General features: G+C 36.7%; 1 protein-coding gene across 5 annotated transcripts in view; it reads right to left on the bottom strand.

Annotated features, from left to right (window-relative positions):
- The window catches only part of EFR3A (EFR3 homolog A), an 81,868-nt gene extending 54,740 nt beyond the window's left edge, over window positions 1–27,128 (bottom strand). For 3 of the 5 annotated variants that reach the window (XM_082754519.1, XM_082754522.1, XM_082754521.1), the window contains exons 1-5: window positions 21,683–21,732; window positions 16,369–16,458; window positions 3,668–3,744; window positions 1,857–1,984; window positions 965–1,115 (exon numbers count right to left, since the gene is read on the bottom strand). In XM_082754519.1, coding sequence (XP_082610645.1) covers window positions 965–1,115; window positions 1,857–1,984; window positions 3,668–3,744; window positions 16,369–16,381 — 369 coding nt within the window. In that variant the 5' untranslated portion in view covers window positions 16,382–16,458; window positions 21,683–21,732. Of the gene's footprint in view, window positions 1–964; window positions 1,116–1,856; window positions 1,996–3,667; window positions 3,745–16,368; window positions 16,459–21,682; window positions 21,733–27,093 lie in introns of those variants that run through there. The other 2 variants (XM_082754520.1, XM_082754523.1) reach the window with 2 other exon arrangements.
- Window positions 27,129–27,509: the final 381 nt, after the last annotated feature.

Genomic DNA, 27,509 nt, shown 5'->3' with positions numbered 1-27,509 from the left:
TTAGATTGCGGTTAGGGGACCCTCCTTCCCTCCACCACAGCAAGAACCCTCTGTATTCAACTATAAGAAATTCTACTCCAGAGCAGTATCACTAATACATACATGTGTATCTTACTCTCTCTCAGAACCACAACTCCACTTTAATTCCACCAACCGGGAACCATGTCCAAAGGAAAGACCGATATTTTTATAGAATCCGCAGAACCTCCACACTGCTAACAATGGCAATGTACGTAAAATGCACGCATTACTTCTTTACTCTTGTAAAAATAATCACTCCAGGTGAAAACAGACCACAATCCTGATATTTCGCAGAACCATGCTGTACTATCTGGGAAATACAATGGTTAAAATGGAAGCATAACAGAATTATAACATTAATTGCATCCACCACTTCTTATTCAGGAAACCAGATCTCCAAATCTTCATTTAATACTTTTAGTTTTGCCTTTCAAGCCAGGATATGGATCCTGGAACAGGTAAGATAGCCAGTTAAGAATACTGAAAGCTTTTGTCTCCTGTCTACTTTTCAGCTAATAGGAGTCTTTCTCCATAATGTTCAGTGCAATGGAGAAGGATGTTATCTCCTCTTTCTCCCACCACTTCTCTTGTTGCTGAAAGCAAGAAAACATTGCCTTTCCTACACCAATGGCTTCAGGAGGCCTGTTAAAAAGATTCAAAATATGAATTGACAGAACAGCTTTTCTATTTCTTCCAGGAGAAGTTATTACCACAGAGGATGAGCCCAAGCATCAAAAGAGTCTTAGAGAATAAATGGGAACATGTTTTTCTGTCTCCATCTGGTCTATGTTCTGTGTTTAGGCCCAGACAGCATATCGTTCCATTCACAGAATCTGCTCAATTCATGTTAAATGGGAGATACTTTGTGAATTCTGCAACTATTTTGCCTCAGCAAATAAGCAAAGATGTATTCTGATTTCAATTAGAATCTGGGTTTACTCACAGAATTAGTTCCAAGAACTTGCAACTTTGGTTCTCCTGATTCCAGAAGCTTGGCCACCATATGAAGGAAGCTTTCCACAAACGGCTTTATGCTTTGAGAATGGCAAGCCATTAGAAGTTGGTCCAATGCCTCCATGGCGATTAAGACATACCTGAAAATTAATTGTGGAGAGACTCAAATATATGTGCTAAGTTTATTATTATGCCTTTATCACTAAAATAAATTACAGAAGAAAGGGTGAAGGCACATCTTTCATAGGATCTAAAAATGGAAGTGATGGAAGCAAATGGTATTTCTGACTTCTTTTAAAAAACCACAACGTTCTTAGAAAGAATATCATAATATTTGCTAACTGAGTAAAGGTAGTTTAATTTTCTATTCTAGCACATTTTGTTTTCAATTATAGACCTTAGCTTTCTAGTCTACAACTTCTCTACTCAAACCCTGGTATGGAAAACCATCAACTTATCCATTCTCCTGCACAGTGAGAGAATTAAATGAATGAGAAAAGAAGGAAGCCAAACTAGGTATCCTAGTGAATGGTCTTTTGTCCATTCTATGGGCGCAGAGCCCCCTCTCTAAGAGACAATAGTTGAGGTTACTTTATTAAAGCTTTTTATCTTTTTTTTTTATTTTTATTTTTTAGTTGTATGATGTCCATTCTAAGTTATAAAAATAGCTTTTAACATCATGAATGCCAAAGATATCCCATGATGAATATTGCTTTTCTTTTGCAGTTCTTGCACTCAATAGTTTCCTATGCCATTTACATGTTTTTTTTAAATCTTCCTTTTTATGACTCTGTATCTTACCTCCTAAACTCGTATTTGCTCCGACCTAAATGCAGCTACATGTTAGCACCTATTTTTAACGCTGCGACTTATTTCCTTACCCATAGCGATGCCGGACAACATCTCTGCTCAGTCTCTCTGCCAGGTAAGCACCGATTCGATCCAGCTTTTCTGGTGCAGAAACCGCATAGAAAGTCAGCTTCTCCATATCAGCTTTAACAAGACCATCCTAAGAGCAGACATACAGAAGTAAAAATAAATAAATAAAAATCCAGAAAAATTATGAAGTTTTTGAAGTATTTGCCTTTTGGATACTCAAAGCAAAAGATCTGAGTTGTACACACTACTCAAAATATGCAACTTTTGAACAAAATTGTCAACAGCTAAGCTGCAAAAATCATCAACTTAAAAAATTAGGCAAGATATTTTTGAAATAAATGAAGTAACTTCTCCCATCATTTGGGGGGTGGAGAAAAATAGACATGGACACAGACAAGTATTCCAAAAGCAGGTATTTACTGACCTACATTATCAGTGCTGCAACACACTGTCCTCACTGGTACAATGTCACTTTTTCGTCTTCCATTACCCCCCAAATGTCATCATATATCTGATGGATAATTCTGAGAAGTTAACAGTCTACACAAAAGATTTAAACTATAATCTTGTTCATTTTGTCAGTGTCATATTTTGGATAAGGCTGACACATAGGGTACCTGAAGGCTAATTTTTAGAACAGGATCAGGCAGTAATTAACAAATTAGTTACACATACCCATTTAGTCTGAACTGTGATACAGGCATCCTTAGGTGAGGTACTACAGGTACTAACTTTAACTGTCAGGTAAGAAGAATAAGGCTTTTTTTCCTTTTTTTTTTTTTTTTTTTCCTGCTGTAAGTTTCCAAAGCTTTGTGTTTTCCAAACAAGTTACTGAAGCTTTAAAGACAGTCAGTATTAATGCATTTTATCAAGCAAGTCTTCTAATATTTTAAACAAGGATTCAGTGAAACATCTAAGGCTGTCTTGTGTCCTACACTGAGCCAATGAGTATTAACACAAGTGTAGACTAAGGCAGAGCCACCAAGTGCTATTACAGCTCTACAACTACAACTGTAGTCACCTGAGGTGTTTCTATACCTGTGTCACAAACAAGTAGGTTAAAACAAGCGTACCATATGAACAGAAATCACTGTATTTGCAGCCGACAACATATACTAACATAGTAACTAACACTCAGTATCAATACATTTCTTTAAAATTCTAAAAAAAATAATTTTGAAGCTCAGATACTCTATAAACCAAACCTTATATGAACGCTGACTGCTCTGCTCACCTATATACTATTATAAAAGATAATAAAATCTGGTAACATTTAAAAAAACACAGCAGCATAAACATAAGCTTTTGATTACTTTGAACTATCACATGATTATGTATAGATATATACAGAATGTTAATTGTACATGAAGTAACTGTACACTAATGTTAACACAGAAACTGTTTCCAGAGAGTAACAGTTGGGCTTTAATATAGCTCCCAGATTGTTCAAGTGAAATGTTCATACCTGTCAACACAGCAAAAGAGGTGTTCATACTTCTAAATCATTATGAAGTTAAGTGCTACCTCTGCTGCAGCATACCATGTCTAATTAAACCTCTATTTACTCGAACAAAATGTATTTATTTATTTATTTATTTTTTTTCAGCACGTGATGGCCCTGCTTTGCGAAGGGACTTGGACAAAACGATCTGCACCAGGCCCCTTCCAGTTAAATTCTTCTACCAATCTCTGTTAAGGATACAAAGTATTAAGACAGAATTTACTGTGAAATAAAAAAACAAAATGCTAAAACATTAGCTTCTGAATAGATTTTCAATAACCAATCCCGTTACAATTTTAAGTCCTCACTCACTTTTGGATCTTCAGGAAATATGTTATCTACCAGACGCTTGTAGCGAGGTCGCAAAGCAGCACAACAACAGCACACTCCTGCAGAGAGATTTATCCAACAGAATTTAGAACAAAGTTTCAGGAACTTCAATAATTTCATTCTAACTGAGTAGCCAACAAGCAAGGAGGAAAAAAAAAAAAAAAAAGGAAAAAGAAAATGAATGTAGCTGCTTGTTACGTTCAGCACTTAAACAAAATAACAGTAATTGAAAATGACTGGGAAGTCAAATAAGTAAAGCTATTATAATGCGATACATGAGAAGATATGCACACATGCTGGATATCAGAAATGCACCTGTCATCAAGCCATACTTAAATATATGCAGAAAGATCAAAAATTACAACTATTTCTTCGCTGTTCTATCTTCATTCTAAATTATCATTTCAAAACCTAACTAAAAACACATTATGTCTACTCCTCTTAAAAATTCAGAAATAAAATCTTCATCGCATTTTACAGGCAACCATATAAAGTGCCGTAAACTACAATATACAAAACAAGTAATCAACTTCATTATCCCACTATTTTACTTGGCATCAGAAAAAGTCACTTGAAGTGAAGAAAGGTTCTGACATCATTTTTACTCTGTACTGTACACATACAATGACAGTCAGAACAACACACGTTAACTTGTAATTCTATTAATTTAAAAAGATACTCTAGCAAGACAGAAATGTATGAAGTATTTTTTTTTCTTTTTTTTTTTCCCCTCTAGGATTCAGGACTACCAAATCTTTGGAATAATTCCAGTTTGTATTAAAAATAGCATATAAAGTGGAAAAAAAATCAGCATGAAGAAAAAAAGCTTCCAGATATCTATCCCATTCTTTGCACGTCAGTGCAGTGTGTTCCCAAGGAATGTGTTTCGACAAATCCAGTTTTAAATTTTTCTGTGGAAATATTACCAGACTAATTCACTAGTCATGTCTCAGATCAACATTAAAGCAGCTTTGATGTACAAGAGCCACTGTGCTGAATCTATAGCAATAATATAGTGTATAATAATATACCAAGTCTGCACAAGGAAGTATATGATCATAAGTACATGATACCTACATCATTCACAGTTGCTAACTATCTTAAAAATATCTAATGAAAGATATCCATTTATGTACGCAAAAATAATAAAACTTTGCTAAAAATAGTAAATTTTCCAAAGGTTAGTCACAGACAATTCAAAATAGAGAAAAGAATAAAGGTTATCTTGGGGATAACTGTTGTTTACAATGTATCTGAAAATTTTTCAGCCTGCTAAAAAGTATATAATATAATATACCAGGATTTGATATTTCTTCACTTAAGATATCCAAGAAACTACAGTTGTTTGGAATCATATTTTTCAGAACATCTGGGAAGTTCAAGACTAAGACTTCTGCTGCTGTACTCTTTTATTACAAGACTCTACATGAGTAGACTTTGCTTCTCTGTGCCACCTGTTTTCTGATGCTATTTTTTTGCAAGAAAAACCTGAATTCTACTCTGTCTGACAACTTCACTCACAATGTATTTAATCAGAAATACTGATGAGAGGTAGATCTACGATTCTGAAAGCAGACCTTGACTCTAAATTCTCTTTGGTGGTCTTTTAACTCAGTCCATGACTTACAGAGTCGAATATCATCAGTAAGAGGAACACAGATTTATGACGTCAAAACAGAACTATGAAAACAAAAATACACTCAAGCAATAAGCAACTGCAATATTGGGGATTTCTGTGTGAAATAGTACTTTGTCAAGAACTGTCAAGTTCTTCCTATGTCTATTTCTACTGACATCTACTCACAGAGGTCCAATCAACGTGATACCATACATTTACACAAAAGATGTAGGTACTAAGTAGATAAAATCAAAGGTTATTTCAAATGTCATTAGAAAATGTAGGTATCACTGAATCAAAATAGTTTAAAAACCTGCTTGTCTTAAAACAGATCTGATTCAGCTGTAGGAATTTCTTCTATTGACAGCAATGTTTTATAACATTTCAAAATCAAGTGAAATCACAATAAGATAGGAGTACCTCTTAAGCGCCTAGCATATGACTTATTATTGTGAAACTCAAGTAAATCATCAAAATAAGACTTAACTTTGTTAGATGTCTCTTGAATTAGATATGCAGCTCAGCACCTGTCTCAACACTCTTTGTCCTTGTGTTTTCCTGCCCCCAAGACTACTAACACTGGCCCCAGGTAAATGCTGTGTTTGATTAGTATAAGTTACAATAACAAATTCTTACAGTAAGTGTAGTACAGGATTTTTCTGCAGCTATCTGAAGTATAGTAAGAACAGATGATATCGTAACACAATTTTAGAGTTAGTTTCTCTCCCAGCGAAAGAAGAAAATCCTTGCAAAGAACTACAATACAAATCTATGACTGGTATTTTAGAGCATGGTAGTTACATAAATTGAACATAAAACCTGGATACAGTCACTCATTAGAGAAGGGTGAAATATCAGGTAACAGAGGACCAGCTCATTCTTCCAGCCTAACCAAATGGTTTCAGTTAATGGAAACTCAGCGGTGTTCTAATACTGCTCTTCAAATTTATGGCACAGAGTCAATTTGAGATATAAAAAGGCCAAACAATATGTTTATTATGTAAGATTTGAAAAAGTTATCTTTTCCCCCATTCTGGATTTTCTATGGTATCTTTAAATTGCCATGTATTTAATTACAGTACAATTTACAGGGAAAAAGAAATAAATTTCAAATAACTCTACCATCAATAAAATAAAAAACTAAATGAATACGAATTGAATTATAAGATTTCTCCTGATTAAACAAAACATTCAGATACCAGAAAGCTAGAGATAATCTATCAAAGCTTTCAGCCTCAAATTATTTTAAGTAAGGAAATTGAAACAGAACTCTTATCAGAAAAACTAAGAGAGAGGGTCTCCAAAGAACGGAAGAAAAAATGCAACCAAAACAATTAACAGTCAGGAGACAGGTTTAGTGGGAAAATTATTTATCATTGCTCAGCATTTTGATAATAATCAGGAAATATTAATATAAACGTATGTAGGAATATGTAAGGTATAAAAATTATGGATAAAAATCATAAAAAAAAATCAGGATAACTAAGTGTTAACAATAGATTGAACTAAAAGATTTTAAATATAAATAAGTCTTGAAACACTACACTAAATATACCAGGAAAGATGAATGCTTTATAAGGTAGTGAGAAGCTAAGCCACTGAAAATTGATTATTTCTTAGATGCACATTTAAACATAATAAAATTGATACAAATAAACAGATTCACCTCACACATAAATGCTGTTTTGCCACTGAACAGCGTAAAATGAACCTGCTCCAGTTTAAGCATTTTTTCACCCAAACTGCTATGACAATTTCCTTACAATGTCAGGGATAATTTGCATTTTAACCATCTCTCAGCGTTAAGCCATTTTATACAAGGAAATACAAAGGTTAAAGCCTTCTACAGAGAAGTTCATGCTGATGTAAGTTAGTCAACATAAAAGTCTTAAACAATATTTATTTTTATTTCAGCAATAGTGGGATTTCCACATTTAAAAATGCTAAAAAAAAAAAACATAATCTTGATTTTCATGTTAAGACCGTACGTACTTACCAGCTGTAAGTGTATTTCTTTTTACGCACGTCTATTCTACACATTAATAAGAAGAAATACATAGTCTACTTAATCAGAAAATGGTATTTTCACCTACCCAAACACATACACGGTCTCGGTTCAAAAGCGGAATTATAATCATAGGCTTTTTCTTGCTCAATAGTTGGAACTTGAACATACTGCCTCATCCTGGGTAGGATTTCACTCCCCGGGATCTCAGTCCTTTTTCAGAAATTTGTGCTCTCGCACTACCACAGAGACAGCTACTTCCCGCGAGGGCTCTGCAACAATGTAAGCTTATCTGATTAGCTCTGTGACATCTACATAAAGCCAACAAACACGTGAAAAACTTCAGTATCAGATTCTGCTAACGAGGCCAGGCACGAGAAAAGAAAAAGAAAATATATATCGTCAACATGGGATTCACAGCTCACCGAAGGAAACTGAAGAGTCAGGTCCATCAATTAAACTTCCCTGGAACTCGCAAGTTTTTTACTTCTGTGACTACCAGGAAAAGTATCAGTACAGTTTCAGAAAAACCTGTGTTCCTTCAGTTGCCACATATCACTGTAGACATAACTACTTCAGCAGTGAGAAGCTCACCAGTCTTGTTGAATAATGGCCAGAAAAAAAAAAAAATATATATATATTATTTAAGACAGACTGCTAACCAAAAAGGCTTTCTAAACATAAGGGTTTAAGATTAAAAAAAAAAAAAAGACTTCAAATATATATAGGTTAATGAAATTAAAACCTAGGAATTTAAGCAAGGGTTAAAGAATTTAACTCCTTAACATCCATACTCACAAAGAGTATGATACATCAGGGAGAAATTCCATTTTGAGTTCAACAATTTTGAAGTTGAACTTCCCATAACTTTTCATCATATCATTGTTTTATTTCCTACTTTACATCCACTTGGACAATACAAATCGAGGATTTTCATATAGGTATATTAAACATCCTGAAAATTAAGGTACTCTTTTTTTTGTAAGTTCACCAATAATAATTTCCAGTAAATAATAATTATTACAATTCCAGACGTGATAAGCTACTGTTTACTGCATGGAAACTGAGAGAAAACACTGAACTGTTACCACAAAGCTTACTAAAGAAACCCTACACTGTGAGCTAGATGAATGCACATGACAAAGAAGTTTTATGTCAAAAGCACTTGTCTAAATGTTCACTGCTGTATCTTATTCACGTAAAAGAACCAAAAACCTGAAGCTGGCTTTTGACATCAAGCACCTAGTTCTCTCCATCAAGTTTAAAACAGCCAAATTATTTTCCTCTATCAAAACCCAGCAAAACAAAAGAATTGGACTGTACTATTTATCTTATGCTAGAATTTCTTCCAAACATTTACTAATACTGCTCTTCTGGCAGTAGAACATTAACAGCCTGAAAAAATATCCCATGTTCACTTAATGAATATTTTTTATTATGTGTCAAGCTTGGATATGGTCATTCAGATTTTTATTATCTCTCGAGATTTTCCAAAACCTCTTGTTCTTTTAAAAAGTCTAATTAACATTGAAGTCTGTGTCTACAGATCAATGTGTATTTTGCTATCATCGAGACAAAAACTGAACAGTATTGAAATTACATCTGGATGCTCAATATATTAAAATACAAGTACATAAAAATTGAGTGCTTTACTTTTATATAATAAACTTTTGTTTTGGTTTTCTTTTATCTGAAATGGTAAATATACGCAAACAAATTTGTTTCAAATATAGGGCAAAGTGTGCAAAATAACACCGACCTGTACACTAACTATACCTGGCCAGTTAATGCATTTAATTCAGAGCTAAAACTATTTTCAAGGACAATCCCCATCTGCTATTAAAATAGATCAAATACTTTGGAACAAGGAAATTATTCTGGCCATATAAGGAAGTTAATTAAAAATATTCTTCACCTTGCTATAAAAAGAAGAAATGCAATAAGGACACTAATCAGCCACTGCAGCGTCCCCCTGATGCACTTTGAGGGAGAATGGAGGACTTATCCTGTAGACAAACGAAGTCCCATCCCCCAGATCAACCTCTCCTTTTCTCCACCTCTTACTCTTGCACCATTTGCCTTCTAGATGGCCGATTTCTAGCCTCTCTCCACTAAAAAGCTGCAAAGAAAATGTCCAACACTCAGATTGAATTTCTCAAGAACACGAGTCTTCTTGACATCACTTCTGACCCCCATGACAGCAAAATCTCACTCAACTGCAAATGAGGAAAAGTCCACCCAATACTTAGGTTTGGCAATTGGACATTTAAAAATAAACATATTTCCGTGCTCAGTCAATTTAAAAGAAATTCAAAAGCAAACGAAACCAAAACATAACAAAACAATTTTCTCCCTAGAATATATTTTTACAGTAAAGCTAATTCTGGTTTAGTAAGAGTTCAAGATGTGTCCGTCTACAGTAGAATCAACATGGCAATACATACAGAAAACTACAGTAAAAAGCATGTGAAAATAACTGGAACATCAGCTTTCTGTGAAAACAAGAAATGAAAATGCACATCAAGCTACTAGCAAGAAATACAAAAAAAAAAAAAAAAATCTAGTTAAATAAAGCTTACCACTAAGCTTCTTCAGTGAAGCTTTCTTTTCTGAACCATTAGCAATTAAAACAAATCCCCAGGGACGATGATATCTTTGGGACGGTGCGTTTAAAGACTTCTAATCCATTAAAAAGAAGTTTTCCATTACAGCAAGTTCTCTGGTTACATGCTTTTTCACAAGTTCCACTGCCTACAGTGTTTCCATACAGTCTCTTCTTTCTCCCACCTTTGTTGTTTTCACATGGGAACTTTGTTTTACTTGCTCATTTCTGTTCTCTTCAACACCGCCTCTTCTTCTCTTACTATGAGATACTACCAGAGCTGTCTATTTTTAAAACGTTATTAACAATGTCTAAAATTAATCTGGTCCCAGTGAAAGAACCTCTCTGACTTAAAATGCAATTTGCTTCTTAGTTCTTACTGTTACTTCTATTTCTATTGGCCACAGCAAGGTCGTTTACTTCTTATCAATAAAACAACTGAAAAGGGAAATTTTATCACTCCCACTCCAGAAAACACAACTGGAAATACACATCTATATACATCTCCTTAACTTTTCCCCATCACAGCTGGCACTGAGAACACATCCACAGTAAAAATATTTTGGTCAAGTACAATTTTCATTCCTGCTTTCAGTATGGAGTTTGTGGGCAGGAAATGAGTTCTGGGGGATAAACTCAGTGAAGGAGGAAAAAAAGAGGTCACGATACTCCTACTTATAAACATACCGATTTCATAGTAAGGTGTTTCATAAATCAGTATAAAGTGTGGATGTAGGCAAACCATTCGCCTGCATGTACTTGTCTGCATTATAACTCCCTCTGGACAATCAAAGAACCAGAGCAGAGTTTGGGGTTGGAAGGGACCTTTAACCCCACCCTGTTCCAACCCTCCCTGCCACAGACAGGGACACCTTCCACCAGACCAGGCTGCCCAAAGCCCCATCCAGCCTGGCCTTGAGCACCTCCAGGGATGGGGCATCCACAGCTTCTCTGGGCAGCCTGTGCCAGGGCCTCACCACCCTCAGAGTAAATAATTTCTTCCTTTTATCTAACCTAAATCTTCCCTCTTTTAGATTAAAACCATCCCCCCTTGTCCTATCCCTACACCCCCAAACAGAGTCCCTCCCCAGCTCTCCTGTATCCCCCTTTAGGTACTGGCAGGCTGCTGTAAGGTCTCCCCAGAGCCTTCTCTTCTCCAGGCTGAACGACCCCAGCTCCCTCAGCCGGTCTTCCCAGGAGAAGTGCAACAGCTTCTTGACCAGCCTTGTGTCTCTCCTCTGCACTCATTCTGGTCCATGTCCTTCCAGTGCTGGGGGCACCAGAGCTGAGCACAGGGCTCCAGGTGGGGTCACATGAAAGCAGAGCAGAAGGGGTCAACCACCCCCCTTGCCCCGCTGGCCCCACTGCTTTTGACCACCTTGCTTTTCGAATCACCTTGTTCCCACATTGCAGCAGTTATGGAAGGAACATCATCTAACCTGGAAGACCATTCTGCAGGAGATGGCGTTGGTTGTGCTTGAAGGAGAGGAAGGACATGATGGCAGTCCCAGCTCCAGACAAGGCAGACAGACAGAACTTCCTCTGTGTCACTCTCCCCACTCCCAGTTCCAGTTTCAAGTTTTAAACAAGGTTTTTCATGCTTCCTTTCCCCTTGTATTTCCTCCTAGGTTCCTGGTCACAGCCCTCACCCCCTGCCAGGAGTGAAGTTACTTTGCTGTTTGAACACTTGCTGGTCCCTCCTGTTTTGCTACAGATACTCACATAAACTAATCCATTACCTTTGGAGTACCTCACATTTGTGTGTGTTCTGAGGGTGAGAGTAGAAGGGAAGAAGGCATCAGAAGAAAGCTGGTACAAGAGCATGAGTCTAGATATCTTTCATGTTATGGTAGACAGAAGTCAAGCTCTCTACAGGTTCACACAGGGCAGATCCTGCAACTGAAGAAGCCCAGCTAGGAATGTCTGGGCAGAGCACCATGACATGGTATGATAACTGTGTAGGGGCTAGAGCAAAGTCATCCATCTGGCAGCGATAACAAATGATAAAAGCTTCCAACATAAATGTGGTAATGGTACAATTAATGGCACAATTAGTCTCATTTGGCATCTCTTACACCACAACTGGTCACCCAAACACCACGAACAGTTCTGCCATTCAAGATAGCTTGAATCCATGGGCAGAATCATGAAAGAAACTGGAACGGCTCCTGATGTGTGGGAAAGTTGCCAGCATGTTTATAGATGTACTAGTCAACGACAATCTGTATTACACAGTAGCCTCTTCTGGTTTTGAGCTGTAGCAACAGATGGAACTGTGTCAAGTGCTACCAATTTGTGTATGGTCATGAAGGCCAAAGGCATGCGTGGTTTTGTCAATACTATTTATTTACCCTATCGGAAGGGTCCTGAAGGATGACATCTGGAAACTTTGACCACCACCTGCCCGACAGAAGACAAGTTCACTTCAAACCAGCTAGTAATTGGTCAGCAAGTGGCCAGGGTCGCAGTGCTTTTGGGCAATAACCACCTGAAGCGTCATGCACTGAAAATCTGAATGTAGAGAAATGTGAAGAAGTCTCGTAGACTACTGCTACTTTTATTTTTAATCCTTAAAACAACACAACTACATGAATTCAAACTCATTTTCTTCATCTAAACCACGAGGTGGAATACAGCTGCAGAGGCAAAAATTCTCAAAACATTATACTTCGGACCATCTTTCTGCTCAGCGAAAATGATTCTTAGGAAAACTGACATTTCTTTACCACAGCTACCCTATGACTGCAGCACATAGGCTGGGAGGATTAAGTTCTCCACTCCTCCCCAGCAGTGCCTTGCAGCACACATTGTCCAAATGCACCGTGCTGAAGTAGATCAGGGAGTACACGTCACGTTGTCACTTGAACTGCATAAGGAAAAAAAAGCATTAGAAGACTTCCATGGGTGAAAAAGACACGTGCATCATGTTTAAGAATCCTGATGGTACAGAAGCAAAGGCTCACAGGCCTCTTTCTGGAAATCTCAAAGCTTGTGCAGTGAATAGGTTTAGCTGAGGAAACTAGATTTGAACAAATACAGAGTAAATCACTTAATTACATACAAGACAGGCAAGAGTGTTTTGATCTATACATCCTTCCTTCTACTAAAACACTCTGAATACCAATGTAAACATGGCCAGACAGCTTTACAAACAAGAATTATTTACCCTCATTTAAGTATACTCAGTGGTAGACTTCAGAACATATACACAAATTTGAATATCATTTCCTAATTAAAAGCAAAACTTTCTGTATACAAGTAGTTTAATACCACATTACATAAATTAGATTATTTTTTTTCCACTGTACATGGCTGAATACAGATATGGCCCAAAATGTGGTAAAATCTCTGTTCCTGTTTAAGGAATACAATGTGTTTACAATTAAGAACTCTGCTCATGTCCATCCCTACACATGTGTTCTTCTCAAAAAGAATTGACAAAAAGGGATATTCCCATTTGGTCATGTGGATGAACACATAGAACATTAAAATTATTTGGGGCTAGAAATTAAAAAAATTAATCTTTATATATTATTAAGAACAAGTCTCCAGTCCTGCCTGTAATCATTTTACATGTTTTCTTCTCTGAAGACAGCCTTACTCCAGCTCATCCTGCCCTCACAGAAGACCAGCTTTGTGCTAAAATTAGCAAACAGAAGTTCATGGAACAGCATTTCAGTATTAACACTTTTAAACACAGACACAAAGGACGGAAGTTGCATTTAAAATAACCCTTCTAGATTAATCTGAATTATAAAATATCCTTGCGACCATTAATTTTCCCCATTAGTTCGAAAGAAGTGCTCCAGCTCCAATTCAGATGTCCCAGAATAACTGAAAAGTAGCTGCTACAAGGTTCTGAACAGTTTTCTCCCCTCCAAAAGAGTAAATCTAGTGGTAGGATATGCACCTTGAAGGCTCTGTGAAGAACCATGTATCCCAGCTAATTAAAAGCAACTTTCCCCCTCCTGTAATTTCTAATCAGCCATGGGGTACACAAGGAATGTATACGCAACTGATTGCTCTTCTGTACATCTTCATTACCTAGAGGCTACCTCCCTTTGCTGCTGCCACTCTGTTCCCACCAAGCTGCTCAGTCTGGAAGACAGACAGCTTTATAATCATACACAAAGAAGCAGATATATGTGAGCATGTTGTTAACCACCTCGAGGTGTCTGATGTTTTCTGTTAAAGCCAGACTTCCAGCAAACAAAACAAAAAAAAAACACCCTTTTACTCTCAGACTTGATATAACAAGCACATTCTGCAAATAATTAAGCTATATGAACATAAGTTAGGTTTTTGCTCTTTGAATTTGGTGTTGTGGTTTAACCCAGCAGGCAGCTAAACACCATACAGCCATTTGCTAACTCCCTCCCCCTCCTCCTGTGGGATGGAGGAGAGAACTGAAGGGAAAACAATAATGAGAATATTTATATATAAACTCAGATACCAATGGGGAGAGAATTGAAGGGAAAATAATGAGAATTTTATATATCTCTCCATATACACACACACAGCAAGTGATGCAGAGTGCTCACCCCCCACTGACATGTCCCCGAGCAGTGCCCCTGCCTCCAGCCCACATTTATTGTTCAGCACAACACCATGCAGCATGGGACATCCCTTCGGCCACTCTGGGCCAGCTGTCCTGGCTGTGTTCCCTCCAGCTCCTGGTGCACCCCCAGGGACCTTGCTGGCAGCACGAGGAGCTGAGAAGTCCTTGGCTCTGTGCAAGCACTGCTCTGCAACAACTGAACCATCGGTGTGCTATCAGAGTTATTTTTCTCGTACATGCAAAACTTGGCACATACCAGCCCCTAAAAAGAAAATTAACTCTATCCCAGACAAAACCAAGGCAATAAACTAATGTCAATTCCAGTCTAAATCTAAAGCTTTTCAATTGTTTATATTATTTGGGCAAGCGATGTCTGTTCTTTTTATAGTTAGGACAATGCACACAGATTAAACGTCTGCAATAGACCTGACCCATGCCAAGACACACACATCTGATTTCACAAAGTTCTTATGAATACTGAATATGCAGAACACTGCTGGCAACTCTTGCCCTGCAAACATGGGGATGGAACTGTTCTAGTCTACGAAATTAAATCTAACTATGGAGAAAAAATATTACATCTTTCACAACTCATACACTTAAATTACTGCACTTAACAGGTAAGCAGGATGAAGATTTGACTGCATTCAGAGGCCATGATTTTCCTTATTTTTCATTTTTTTCTACTTTTGTTACAGTTCTATTATTTTTTAAGCCACTGAATTTAAAAAGAACTAAAAAATGTGCTTATTTTAAACTCACATATTTATCTTTTGCCACATAATTGCTGGGGATTTTGCATATCTTTATAAAAGATTAATTTTTATTGCCATGTTTCTAGTATAGAAAAAGCATACCATATTTTAAAGAAATCAAAGTTCTTAAACTTAAAATAGCTGCACTTCAGTAATGTTCTTTTCATAAGCACAGTTATTTGCACATGTAAATTAACAGACTAGGCAATTAAATTATCCTGAAACTTTTTTTCCTATGAATTAAGAGCATGCATGTCAGACTACTGCAATATTCAATCTACACAAGTACATTTACTTATTTAAACACATGTTCAATAAAAAAAAAATCTATCAGTAGATTTAACCAATTTGCTTTTTATATTTTACTTGTAGGAAACTTAAGTAGTTTCTTAATTTAAGTTGCTAATCTCAAGATTCTTACCTGTATTTCTGCAAGACAAGAATTCTGTAATTGTTTTAACTTTTGAAATGTGAACAATTACTCCTTATGTTGGAAAAATCTCATACTGACCTCTACATAGGTACCAAAAAGTTTGTGTTGTCTGAGTTATCTGGGATACTAGTAGGAGCCACAGGTCATTCCCTTGAGCACATCAGCTACAAACAAACAGGATTTCCTAAGATACTTTAGGGACATGAACTCAAAAAATAAGGAATCAAGCAGCACTTTGTTCACCTAAGCACCTTCAAAACAGGAAAATCCGGAATCAGCTGATATCTACGACTTACTGTATGAGGAAAAGTCTCATTCACCTACTTACCCAAGCTTTCTACTCCTTTCTGTCTAATTGCTGTAAGAATTAATTTTGAATTATGTCATTTTCTAGGAAAAAAATAGCGCTCCTTGAAAGCCAAGTTTCACATACAGGGTTAATTTCCATCTTCAGCAATTCACTAAGTACCTGATTTTCTGAGAACCACTGGGTATCCTTGTGACATAATGGTGACAGGAAAGACAGTCCACATGCCATGTAAAGAGATTGGCAAAACATTTTAAAAGCACAGTTTACCCTGTCTTTCCACAGATGCATGCATTTAATCACAGACTGCAAAACTCAACTCCTCCCCAAATCAATTTTTCTTTGTTGTCATGCATAAAAAGAAATCAGGGCACTCGCATGCATAAACAGCATCAGACTTCTTACCCTTTCGTCCCATGATTGAGAAATCAATAGCAAACAATGCTGCACATGAAGGTTAATCGACTGATAGAAAAACCAGTTGCAAAGTAATTTCTGTAAATAACAACGATAAAATATTTTAATAAAACCTGGGGAAAAAAAATATTAAGCTACCTTTTAACAATCAGTGAGGTGTCTACATACAGTTTAAAAGCACATCTAGGCTTTGATGTGGACAGTATTAAGTTCAGCTCTTACACATAACTCAATAATCATATGCCCAAACTGCACACACCAAACTAACAACAGCTGAAGAAACGTACTTTCCAGGTTTTGACAACCTATGTATTAGAAAAATTGTGCATTTAGCCATACTTAAGAGTGATCCAAAATAAATGGAAGATGATGAAGGCAGGAATGACATCACTAGATACTATTTGCAATGTGTTAGTACAAGTGATCTTCACTTTCTATGAAGCATGCAATTCCCCCTTCCCAAGCAGACTTAGGATGATACTTACATGGAGGAAATTGAGAGCCAACAGAAAGCAACAAATTAAATATCTATTCAAAAATTACGAAGTCTTAAAGAAATCATGCAGATTCATTAAAAAGTATGGAAGCAGCCACTCCACTAGGCCACAAAGTTGGTTGTGCTATCATGAGTGAAATAGAGCCACAAAGTACAATTCTTTCAGCTATAAATTCCTGGATTTTTTTTCTTATCATGATCAAAGGATACATTAAGATGAATTCTTACTTTTTCTTTTCAGTGTGGAAAATACGATCAGCTAAAAACCAGATCGAGAAAACCTGTATCTAAATGTTTACATATTGGAGGCTTGTATTGTTTATTATGAAAAGAATCCATTATATACTTTGTGATCACAGTATTATAATAGTCACAGACATCCTGACAAACAGTTATTTTCCCTTACAGGCCTCTGTCTAACACATGGCAAACTGCCAAGGTAGCGCAAATGATGACCTTCCCTTAGCATCTGTTTTTCAAGTTCTTGTGTTGGTCTGATTAAGCAGTTCAAAGAGGGACTTCATTTAAAAAGCTTCCAGCGACAGACAATAACAGAGCTGCTTCTTCCTCTCAGGTGCTAGAATCAAGCAGCAGATGATGATGTGAGATAATTCCCTATGTAATTCTTTCATAACAGCCAAAATTTTATAGTGTTATAATGTATTTATTTTAACACCATTCTAAGTAGTCAACAATACTGTTAGAGAGCTAATAGGATTTCTACTGCATACAAAATGAATTAAGGCAATTATGAAAAACATTTCATTATGTGGAAGGTCCCATTTGGGGCTTTAATGTGCCAAGGGTATATGAGAAGCATACACCAGATGAGAAAAAGTATGTTAGGTGGAAGGATTGGACACAGATATTAATTAGAACTGTGACATAATTTTTGCTAAAAACAAACGAACAAACAAACAAAAAAAACAGAATGCATGAAGTATTTATGGGGACAGAATTAGGAATACATCTCCAACCACCATGGGGTACTGTAGAACTGTACTTCATAGGGAAATAAACCTTCCCTTTATTAACTATCTTATTACTATAGAATAAACCTAGATAAATAACTAAATTTTCCCTAAGTTGTTGCAGGGGAAAGAAATTCAAAATGAAAACACTGCATGCCTCTTAAAAAGAGTAAAGAACATTAATACGAGCTAAGGATTCATTCATATTTCAAGTAACTATTTCAAATGCTGTTTTCCTTCCTATGCTTAGCAAAGAAGCCCTATTTAAAAAGAAAAAACTTTTGTTTTTTTTTTTTTTTTTATAAAGATTATGAAGTAACTTATCTCAAAGCAGCAACATCCAAGAAATAAGAAAGATAATCACTCTATTTAACTGTTCTATCTTTTACTTACTTTTGTATCACCCAGACTACGGATGTTACCAGTACAACGCAGCTGCAGACTAGTTTTTTGTCCACAAAAGACCGACAAAAAGCCACACGGTATTTTTACAGTTGAGGAAACAAAATTTTACATAGTTTAAGGAGAAGGAATCGAGACACTCAGCATACTTTGGGAAGCACTGTGAAGTTACCAAAACTTACTGCACCAGAAACAGGTCAGATTGTGGAAAAATTTCCCCGTAACTGATACATGAAGCTCTTAGATCAAGTGATCTCTTTCTAACTGGCAAAGAGTAGGGGGGATGTTTGGATTACTAACTTCTGCAGTTATCAGTTCAATAAAAGAATAACGGCAAATTACATTTGTCAAAATCCTTTTATTTACTCTCTGAATTTGCTTGTCAGACATGCAGGCAGTCATACAGTGATCTGCTAATCACCAGATAGGATCAGTTCAAAGTAATATTATTAACAAAGCCTTCAAAATCAAGTATATAATTTAAGTATGTTAAAGAAATTAAGAGTAAGTCATGTAAAAGATGACTAAAAAGGAGACATCCATGCATATAGCTATCACAAGTAAAATACCTTCCTATACTATGCAGACATTGTCACCTGTATCAAACTTATTTTTTCTACTCCAAGCAAGTTCACTTTCGTATGAAAACTGCCTTTAAGTTGACCATTTAATTTAAGTCAGGGAAACTACTTAAGTAAGTAGTTTAGCTATTTCTGAAAAAAAAATCATTAGCTAGAAAACTGTATTTCAAGCAACTCATTAAGTGTGAACATCTGGAACTTAATGCTGAAGAACTAGTCTTAAATGCTTTGGTAAATGATTTATCTACGCTTTTTTCCTTAACAAAAGCATTTGTGTCATCTCAACTCAAATGCAGCCAACAAAACCACTGAAATCACACATGTTCTGCAACGTGTTAAATGAAATTATCTGTACAGACTACTGAAAATTGTTATTGCTACAAAAAATATTTTTTACAAATATTTACAAAAGCACTGCTTTGGCAAGCTCCCTACGATTGCTGCAGCAATTACAGCATTACACGATAGCTCTACAAACTAGATGTCAATGCAAAGGCCATGCCTTGGCTAGCTCAAGCCAAGCACTGTTGCATCTAAGATTAAAAGAACAGGTTGAAAATTTTGTCTTTATGAGCAAAATAATACCGTATTGAGACAAAAACCTTAACATTATTTTGTTAAGGGTTCAATGCAGCACTGTGACTCCATATTCTTATGTGCGATTGATCAACAGCAACATCAATTAAAAAAAATGACTACCCCAATATGTAACAAACACCTAGCAATTGATTATCCTGGATTAATAGGACTGATTATCCTATGATTATCCTGGACTTCATGCATATTTTTTAGACAGTTAATACTGAGGGAAGTGATAACTGTAATAACTTCAGGCTGAGTTTTAAAATGTCTCCAGGAAGAGTGAAAGTCCCTGAAAAGACCAAGTCTCTCTGTGCAGTTTTTCCCTAACACCACTGTCCTGGCTTTTCCTGACTTTCTAAACTACCGCGTCCACACCTTGATATTGCTTCAATAGCATACTTGAAAAAGGTGTAAAACTTCTAAAAGGAACTGATATAGACTCATGAAAGCAAGCAGAATGACACTGGAAGACAGGTCAGGATGATCTGAAAACTCCATCAAGCTTTCCTTGTAAAAATATCCTACTATTTACTTCCATTAAAACTTATCCTAGCAGAACAGAAAACATTTCTGGAAAATATTTCAGAGCCTTTTCCACATTCTGTTCTTAAAGATGCTCAATGAACCTGTTGATGCATGGGACAAGGGAAGTCCAAGTGGTAGTTCCCACCTTCACGGTGAATGTTTACAGATTACAAAAAACAAGTAATTTACGATTTCAAAGTTAACTCTCTACAGCGCCAACCAATGTTTCCTCAATATGCTCTGAAAAGAATCCTGTGGAATCTATCAAGAAGCCTGAATTAGTAGACAGCACATTCCAAAAGGTGAAGTTGAGGGCAGTCTATAATATACATGCATATTATATTGCCTTATCTTTGCTCATATACTCAAAAAAAATGATCTAATACACACAGAAGAGAAATAAATGGTGGGATAGTTCTGAACACCTCACTACAGATGTTTTGGTCTCATTTAAGTTCCACCTGACCCTGTAGTTATCTACATGCATTAGGTTAAATAGTGTTAAAAATGACCATCAGCATAAAAATACCTGGTGTAGAAAAAAAGATTTTACTCTTCCAGTCTAATTGCTTAAAAAACAAAAAATGCTCCCAGCATAAATGACTATCATGATAGAGGCCTTATTAGTACTAAAAACTGCAATTGAAACACAGCAACAGTTCATGATATTCAAAAAGCTTGACCAGAGTACACTTTGAACACTTTATGCCAGCACTTACAAATCTGAATATATACATAAAGCATACATTAATATTTACCACTATTTTTTTTTACATAAACTCATGTCTATGTAGAGGAATAGGGTTTATTTATTTATTTATTTATTACCAGAAAATTAAAAGAATCCTAAATACTTACATTAAAGTATTTTACATTACAGTGGCTCAAACTGTACTACATATCAAAATATGACCACTCTTAAAGATTAGACATTCATAGAGGTGTGACCATGTAACACAACAATTATAGTACGATATTTAAGTATCCAGCAGGCACAGTTTATTACAAATCTTAAGTCAGCTAAATAAAATCCTCAAATGTTTCCAAATGAAATTAAACACTTGTGAAACTCATGACAAACCTATAAATAAGTACACTCAATACCACTGTACTGTAACTTTTTGAAGAACTCTTTATTCTCATGATAAAGCAGTTTGCTTTATCCAAAGACTGACGTTGCTAGAGACCACACCAGATTTTTCTAAGTATACAATAGAAAAAGCTAGAAAAAAAATATTAGTGGTATTTCTTTTGATTTGTGAAAGTTGCTACTCTTCATAGTAAATAAGAATTTGATTCTTAGAAACATCTGCTTCAAAAATCGCATTTGATTTGTTGAAATGTTAAAATTTTTGTCTCATCACTTTATATACTAAACAGCAATTCTACCTACTATAAACAATACTTGCAATTTGCCAAAGATAGATATCACTATATTGAAATATCTTTTTGAGTACAAATATTTCAGAACATACTTTAAATCATAAAAATTATCAATGTTAAACTGTGCACATCTAACTGAACAGAAACAAATCAGAAACTACGAGGTTTCTTTAGAAAAAATACACTGAGATCTACAAAGGTTGAGGCTGGGTAATATGAAGATCTTAAATATTTTTAAAACGACTGCAAGTGATCATCAGTTGTTGTTTGTTTCCAACCCCTTTTACCCCCGTGTTAATTCTGTTAGAATTTTAGCCCCCCCTTAAACATTATCTGAAGGTACTGAAGGCAACAATACTTACTAGCAGGCATTGTTAATCAGGAATCTGTCTTCAATTTCACAAAATATAAGCTATAAAGAAAACAGAAATGTAAGTCAAGACAATATCTTTAGACAATTTGCATCCAGACATATGTAGAAACTTATAAAAAATGAGCCAAGTCACATTCCTTAGCTCCAACATCAGAGGCTGTTACCACAGAAATCCAGATATCATTTCATCTCACCAGACTACATGTAGGTTTTTCCAGCTCTTGAAATCTGTTATTGAAATGTGTCATTCTGTTCTTACTTCTGATGCCCAATTAAACATTTTCCTTGTGTTTACTGGGATGACCTTTCCCACTGTCACTGTTTATGGTGCTGAATGGTGTATAGCCTTACAGGATACTTCTACTTCAAATGGAAATGACAGCACTACCTAATTAAAAGGGCTCTGAAAGGTTTCTGTTAGCATAGCAAAGAAAAGCTATGCTAAAAATCCATGTGGGACTTCCTAGTACATTTTTCTCCTGGTATTAAAAAGAAATAGATAGATCTTAGACCAGAGAGCAAGCTACTGTAAACAAAGGCTGCTTGGCATATTTTTGATGTGATTACATATTTTTACGCAATTAACAAATTTATAACAACCTTTTTTTAGGGATAAACATACCCTAATATAATGTTTAAGCAATTATTATTAAAATGCAAATCATCTTTTTTTTTTGATGTTAAACCAGCATAATTGGTTTTATTAACCACCACCTTCTTGTAAACATACCTTTTTATAAATTAAAAAAAATAAAAAATCTCAGTTAAACAGACTGTGCTATTGCTTTCAAAAAAAAAAAAGAATATACATGGAAAAAATACAACTAGTATCTGTTTATAGGTGTATATAACAAAGATTATTATTGAAGGCACTGACAATGTTGGAACAAACATTTTATTTGGTCACAAGTATGTTTAAATAATCATACACCAAAGCAATGTTCATAGTTACTAAAAATAAATTTGACTGTGTACTTATTTCAACAAAAGGTTCCAATTTGCTGACAGCAACCATGATTAAAAACAGTGCTTCAAAGTAATTTATTTAAAATATCCTGTCCTGGTATCAAGCTGTACGTCCCTCTCCAAGGACAGAGGGAGAAGCAGCATAATTTGATAAGCAGAAATATGTGGATTGTGATGTTAAGCAGTAACCTGGAAAAGCAGAATTAGAGTGCAGTACAGAATTTAGCTGAGAGATTACAGAAGACAGATTTACTGAGATATTAGAACTACATAAAAATGCAAAAAGCCTGATAAGAGGTTCATGGGAGTCAAGTGACAAAGACTCAGCGTTTTGCTGACTGTCACTAGCAATCAGGAACTCAAAACACTATGCTAGTACAATACCACTGTTGCTGCTAAGTCAGTCAACTAACTTCAGAAGATGTTAATGTAGAAATTACCAGACAGTTGCTTAAACATTCCAGACAGCTGTTCAAAGAGAAAATTGTTGGTTTTGTTTTTATATAGTTCGCTGCTTTTTAAACACTTCATGACATGTAACAGGTCCAAAGAATTCAATATGGAGGTGCTGTGATATTTAAATGCAGAACAGAATCCACAATTTCCTCTCAACAAAGCGTTGAATCACAGACTGATTAGTTATAGAGCAAAGTTCAGTCCACTGATGCTAGTAGCTCCTCTAATAGACATGGTAGAACAGAACTAAACTAAAATAAGAAGCTTCCCACTATGAGTTTGATTTGCTGTTTTGTCACTGAATTAGATTTTACAGATCAAGAGAGGAAAAAGAAAAAACACAATTTTTTGAACTAGAACTCAACTACAATTTAAAAAAGACACAGCAAACCACAATAAGGCAGCCATAGTTTAGTTTTCCTAAACAGGGAATAGTGTTTAACGTGTCTACATCATTCTGTGATATTTTACCGACCACCAGAGGAAAGTTAAGGCTACATACCCATACAATACACACAACGCAACCAACTCCTAGATTTGCAAAAGAGGTAACTAGGAGTTATAACTCGTTTTCTGCCAAGGCCTACAGGTTATTTTGCTTTCCTAAGGATAGTAGTAATTCTAAACAACTAAAAATTAAGTACAATGTATTTACATGTAAATACACTGTATATTAAAAGGCAGATCGATACTTGTGTGACACATAAGTGTCATTTTTCTTAACAAACACTTTCAGTTCAGTTTTAAAAAGGTCATGAACAATTTGGCAAGGATAAGGAAATCCATTGTTCTAGTAGATTGAAGCAGCTTTATCACAGGAGTAAAAAAACACTTTGTTCTACTGATTGTTCCTGATCATCTCCTCCCTTGTGTGCTTACCTTTGACTTATCGTCGTTACTTTAAATAACCTGAGATACAAAATTAAAGAACAGCCGAAGCTATTTCTTATTATCCAAAGATTCCATAAATGGCACTAAAATGAAAACTAAAGAGCAGTCAACTTTTTTTCCTGTTTGGCTTATGAAAAAAAAATCTCCGTAAAACATCTAAAATGGAAAAATCTCATGAATCATATTTCACTGTGGCAGACTGTAACAGTAATTTTACAGTATATGGCTCTATTCCAGTGGAGAAGAAAGAAGAAAAAAAAAGTTCTGTGCCAAATCTGATTTAATAAACATCTTTTTTTTAATTAAATTCATACGCACAAGTGCTGGATGAGGGAAGAAAAAGTATTAATAACCAAGTTATCTTCTGAATTCAACACAATCAAATCTGTGCTTCCAAAAATGTAACACATCCTTGAGTTTCAGGGAAGGAAGCAGAAACTGGCATACCTAGGGTACTGTATTTTCTTTTGGTAAGTCCACCATTACCTAACTTGGTTATGTAACACTATAAATAATTAACTTGGAGTATTCAAAATGACATTGTCAGCTGGGCACCCATCCATTCCTGCAAATTAAGACAAAGGGAATGCAAGTTTAAGCATCTCTGAGAGTCAGGCAATGAAGGCTGGGCAGGCATGAGCTGAAAATTTTAAAACACACTGCACATTAAATTTTTATATCACTTGTTTCCCCACCCACTCATGTTTTCTATTTGAAAAATTGGTCAAAAAGTTTAGTTTTGTGGATTGGCAAATGGCCAATGAGATGCAACATTAAGAAGTCACATGCTCATTCTTAAACGTAGACTGTTAGGCTCCAAGTACAATTTCCAGAACTCCCAAAAACACAATTTGAGATAGAATTACATAGCCCAGTTCAATTCTATGAACGTACCTAACTTGATTTTGAATTAGCTTTCTCAGGAAGAGAAGCAATGCCACACATGAACCTGGCTGTGTTAAAGCGGCAACTCTGTTATTTCACCCACCAGAGCCCACCTGAACAGGCATATCTAAAAGGATATTTGTCCTGCCTCACCTTACAGAATTCAGTCTGAGTATATGGTTTCAGGACAAGAGACATTAAATAAGTGTTCCTGAGTAATACTTTCCCTCCTTTCTCAAAGGCTAGTTTAACCCAATATCCATTTCATTTATAAAGTTAAAGGCACCATTCCTATGCCCTGGTACATATGTTGCCAGCCAGCGGTGGCTTAAAAATCCATCAAATAAACACTTTTTCCTTTTTCAACTGAAAAGCACATGATCTGCTTCTACATATCAAAACAAAGATCTTCAAAGTTGTTTGAGAATATCACAGTAATTTTACAAGTAGTATTTCATTACAGAATTAGGCTGTGCAGTTAAGTTGCTGATACCAACAAAAGCTGTTTCTGTCCTGTACTTTTTACAATTTAGATTCCATAATTACAAGTGCAGTTCCCTTTCATTATACTTGAAGTTCAACTGATGAATCTGATTAATATTGCAACGTCTCCTTCCACTTATATTTAATACAAAATTTGTTTGTTCTTCTCTCCTAAATGAGCCTGGGTCAGAAATAGAGATGTTAATGTTCATCATTAACTGCAAACATTTTCATAACATGATGCACAACTTAAAACAGTTACCTTATAATTAAATATTAATTACAAGCTACATTCCAATTCTTTTTTTTTTTTTTTCATGAATCAGAAATTAATTCCATTCTAACAATTTTTAGAAAAATATTGTAAGTGTTATTAATAAGTTTGCACAAAATCTGTGCATAAGCATTTGCAAGCATCAAGGCACTACTGTCAAGATTTTAAGTCAAATTGCCAACTTCCCAAGAAAATTTTACCAACATTTTTAAAAGCATCCATACATGAGTCTTCTGGCAAGATGTCTTAAATACTAAAGTTACTCAAGAAAACATTTCAAATGATTTTTAGTACATTACATTACTTCAGGAAGTAGATTGCCCATGCCTTGCCAAAGCTTTGAATGGTCTTATCTTTCCTATACAATTTGCAGGGCAAACATCTTTTGTAGATTTACAAGGTATAACGTGGGCTAGCTAACTTGATTTTGATACTGAAATTATAGCCTCGGCTCTCAGCCACAGGCTTTTCCACTAATTCGCCAACAAAGCACAGAGATCTCATAATCCACTCAAGGCTTTTTTGCCTTCCTAGTATCTCAGCCCGAAGTACGATGGGATACTTTGCTACATGTATTAAGCTTAAAGAAAAAAGTTGTAATATAATTAGCTCTCAGTAACAGGATTTGGGAACCTGCCCCTCAATTATCTTAAGTATGGCTCCATGCAGCACGCTTACTGGTAAGTACAGCAGTCTGGTAAATCCATCCGGTAATGACTGTCCATTAAAATGACCATAATCTGCCAGGCACTGCTATGACAGAGGCCCTGACAGCAGCAGCAAAGCATGTAACAGCTCTGGAGTAGAAGATGAAGCTCTTTAAGAATGCTGTGGCAGCATAGTTGTATTGCACAGTTAGTTACACGGGTTTAATTAACGCTCAGCGAGATGTGTTATGGGCCGGCTGAAGGAGACCACTGTGGGAAAAACTCAAACACACCCCCCACACACCTTCCCTGCTTGCAGACTGATAACACAGGGATATTTGAGCACATCCCAGACTACTGACAGAAAGATGTTGGTGTTTTGTTTTGTTTTTTTAAATATATTTTTGTTTTTTAACGTATGATCGCCTCACAGAAGGCCTCCTGGAGCTGGGGGTCCCCCTGAGGGGTCAAGCAGCACAGCAGGGGGCTCACAGGAGGACAGGCTGAGGGGGTTTCTCCTCTCCCAGTCCTCCTCCAGGCAGCCCCCCAAGTCCCTCAGAGCTCCCCAGATCTCCTCAGAGCTTCCCAGCTCCCTTCAGAGCCCCCCAGGTCCCCTCACAGCCCCTCAGAGCCCCCCAGATCTCCTCACAGCCCCCAAACCCACTCCCCGCCGCCTTTCCTCAGCCCCCCAGCTCCGGACTCCCCGCTCCCAGACGCGGCGAGAGGGAAGGGACGAGGAGCGCAGGCCCAGGCGGTGGCAGCGGGGTAAGCAGCCGCTCCGCAGCTGCCCCGACTCACCTCAGCCACCTCTCCTCCTCACTTTAGCCGCCGCCATTTTCACCCCCCCCACCCCAGCCCCCCCGCGTTAAGTTGCTCGGAGCGCGATGCACGCCGGGAGATGTAGTCCTTCTGGCCGCCCTGCTCTCCTCTCCCCGCCCATCGGTCTTTTCACGGGAGCAACTACGGAGAGATCGGGGCAGGGGAAGGAATTCCCCTGGGACTGCTCAGCAGCCCGCCGCCCAGGAGCCGCCTGAGGAGCGCGAAGTCTCGGCAGAGAGGCAGCCAGGGACCACAACTCCCAGCCTCCTTTGCGGCAAAGGCTCGCCACGGCCCGGAGGCAAAGGGGGCGGGGCTAGCGGGGCACCTGTCCCCGCCCCACAGCGAGGCCCCGCCCACGCCCCGTAGGCACCTCCCCCGCTCTCTGTGTCACGTGA

Source organism: Aythya marila (genome assembly GCF_965140915.1).
Source record: "Aythya marila genome assembly, chromosome: 2".
NCBI lineage: Eukaryota > Metazoa > Chordata > Aves > Anseriformes > Anatidae > Aythya > Aythya marila.
Note: the sequence above shows the minus strand (reverse complement) of the source record. Positions and strands in the feature narration are given on the sequence as shown.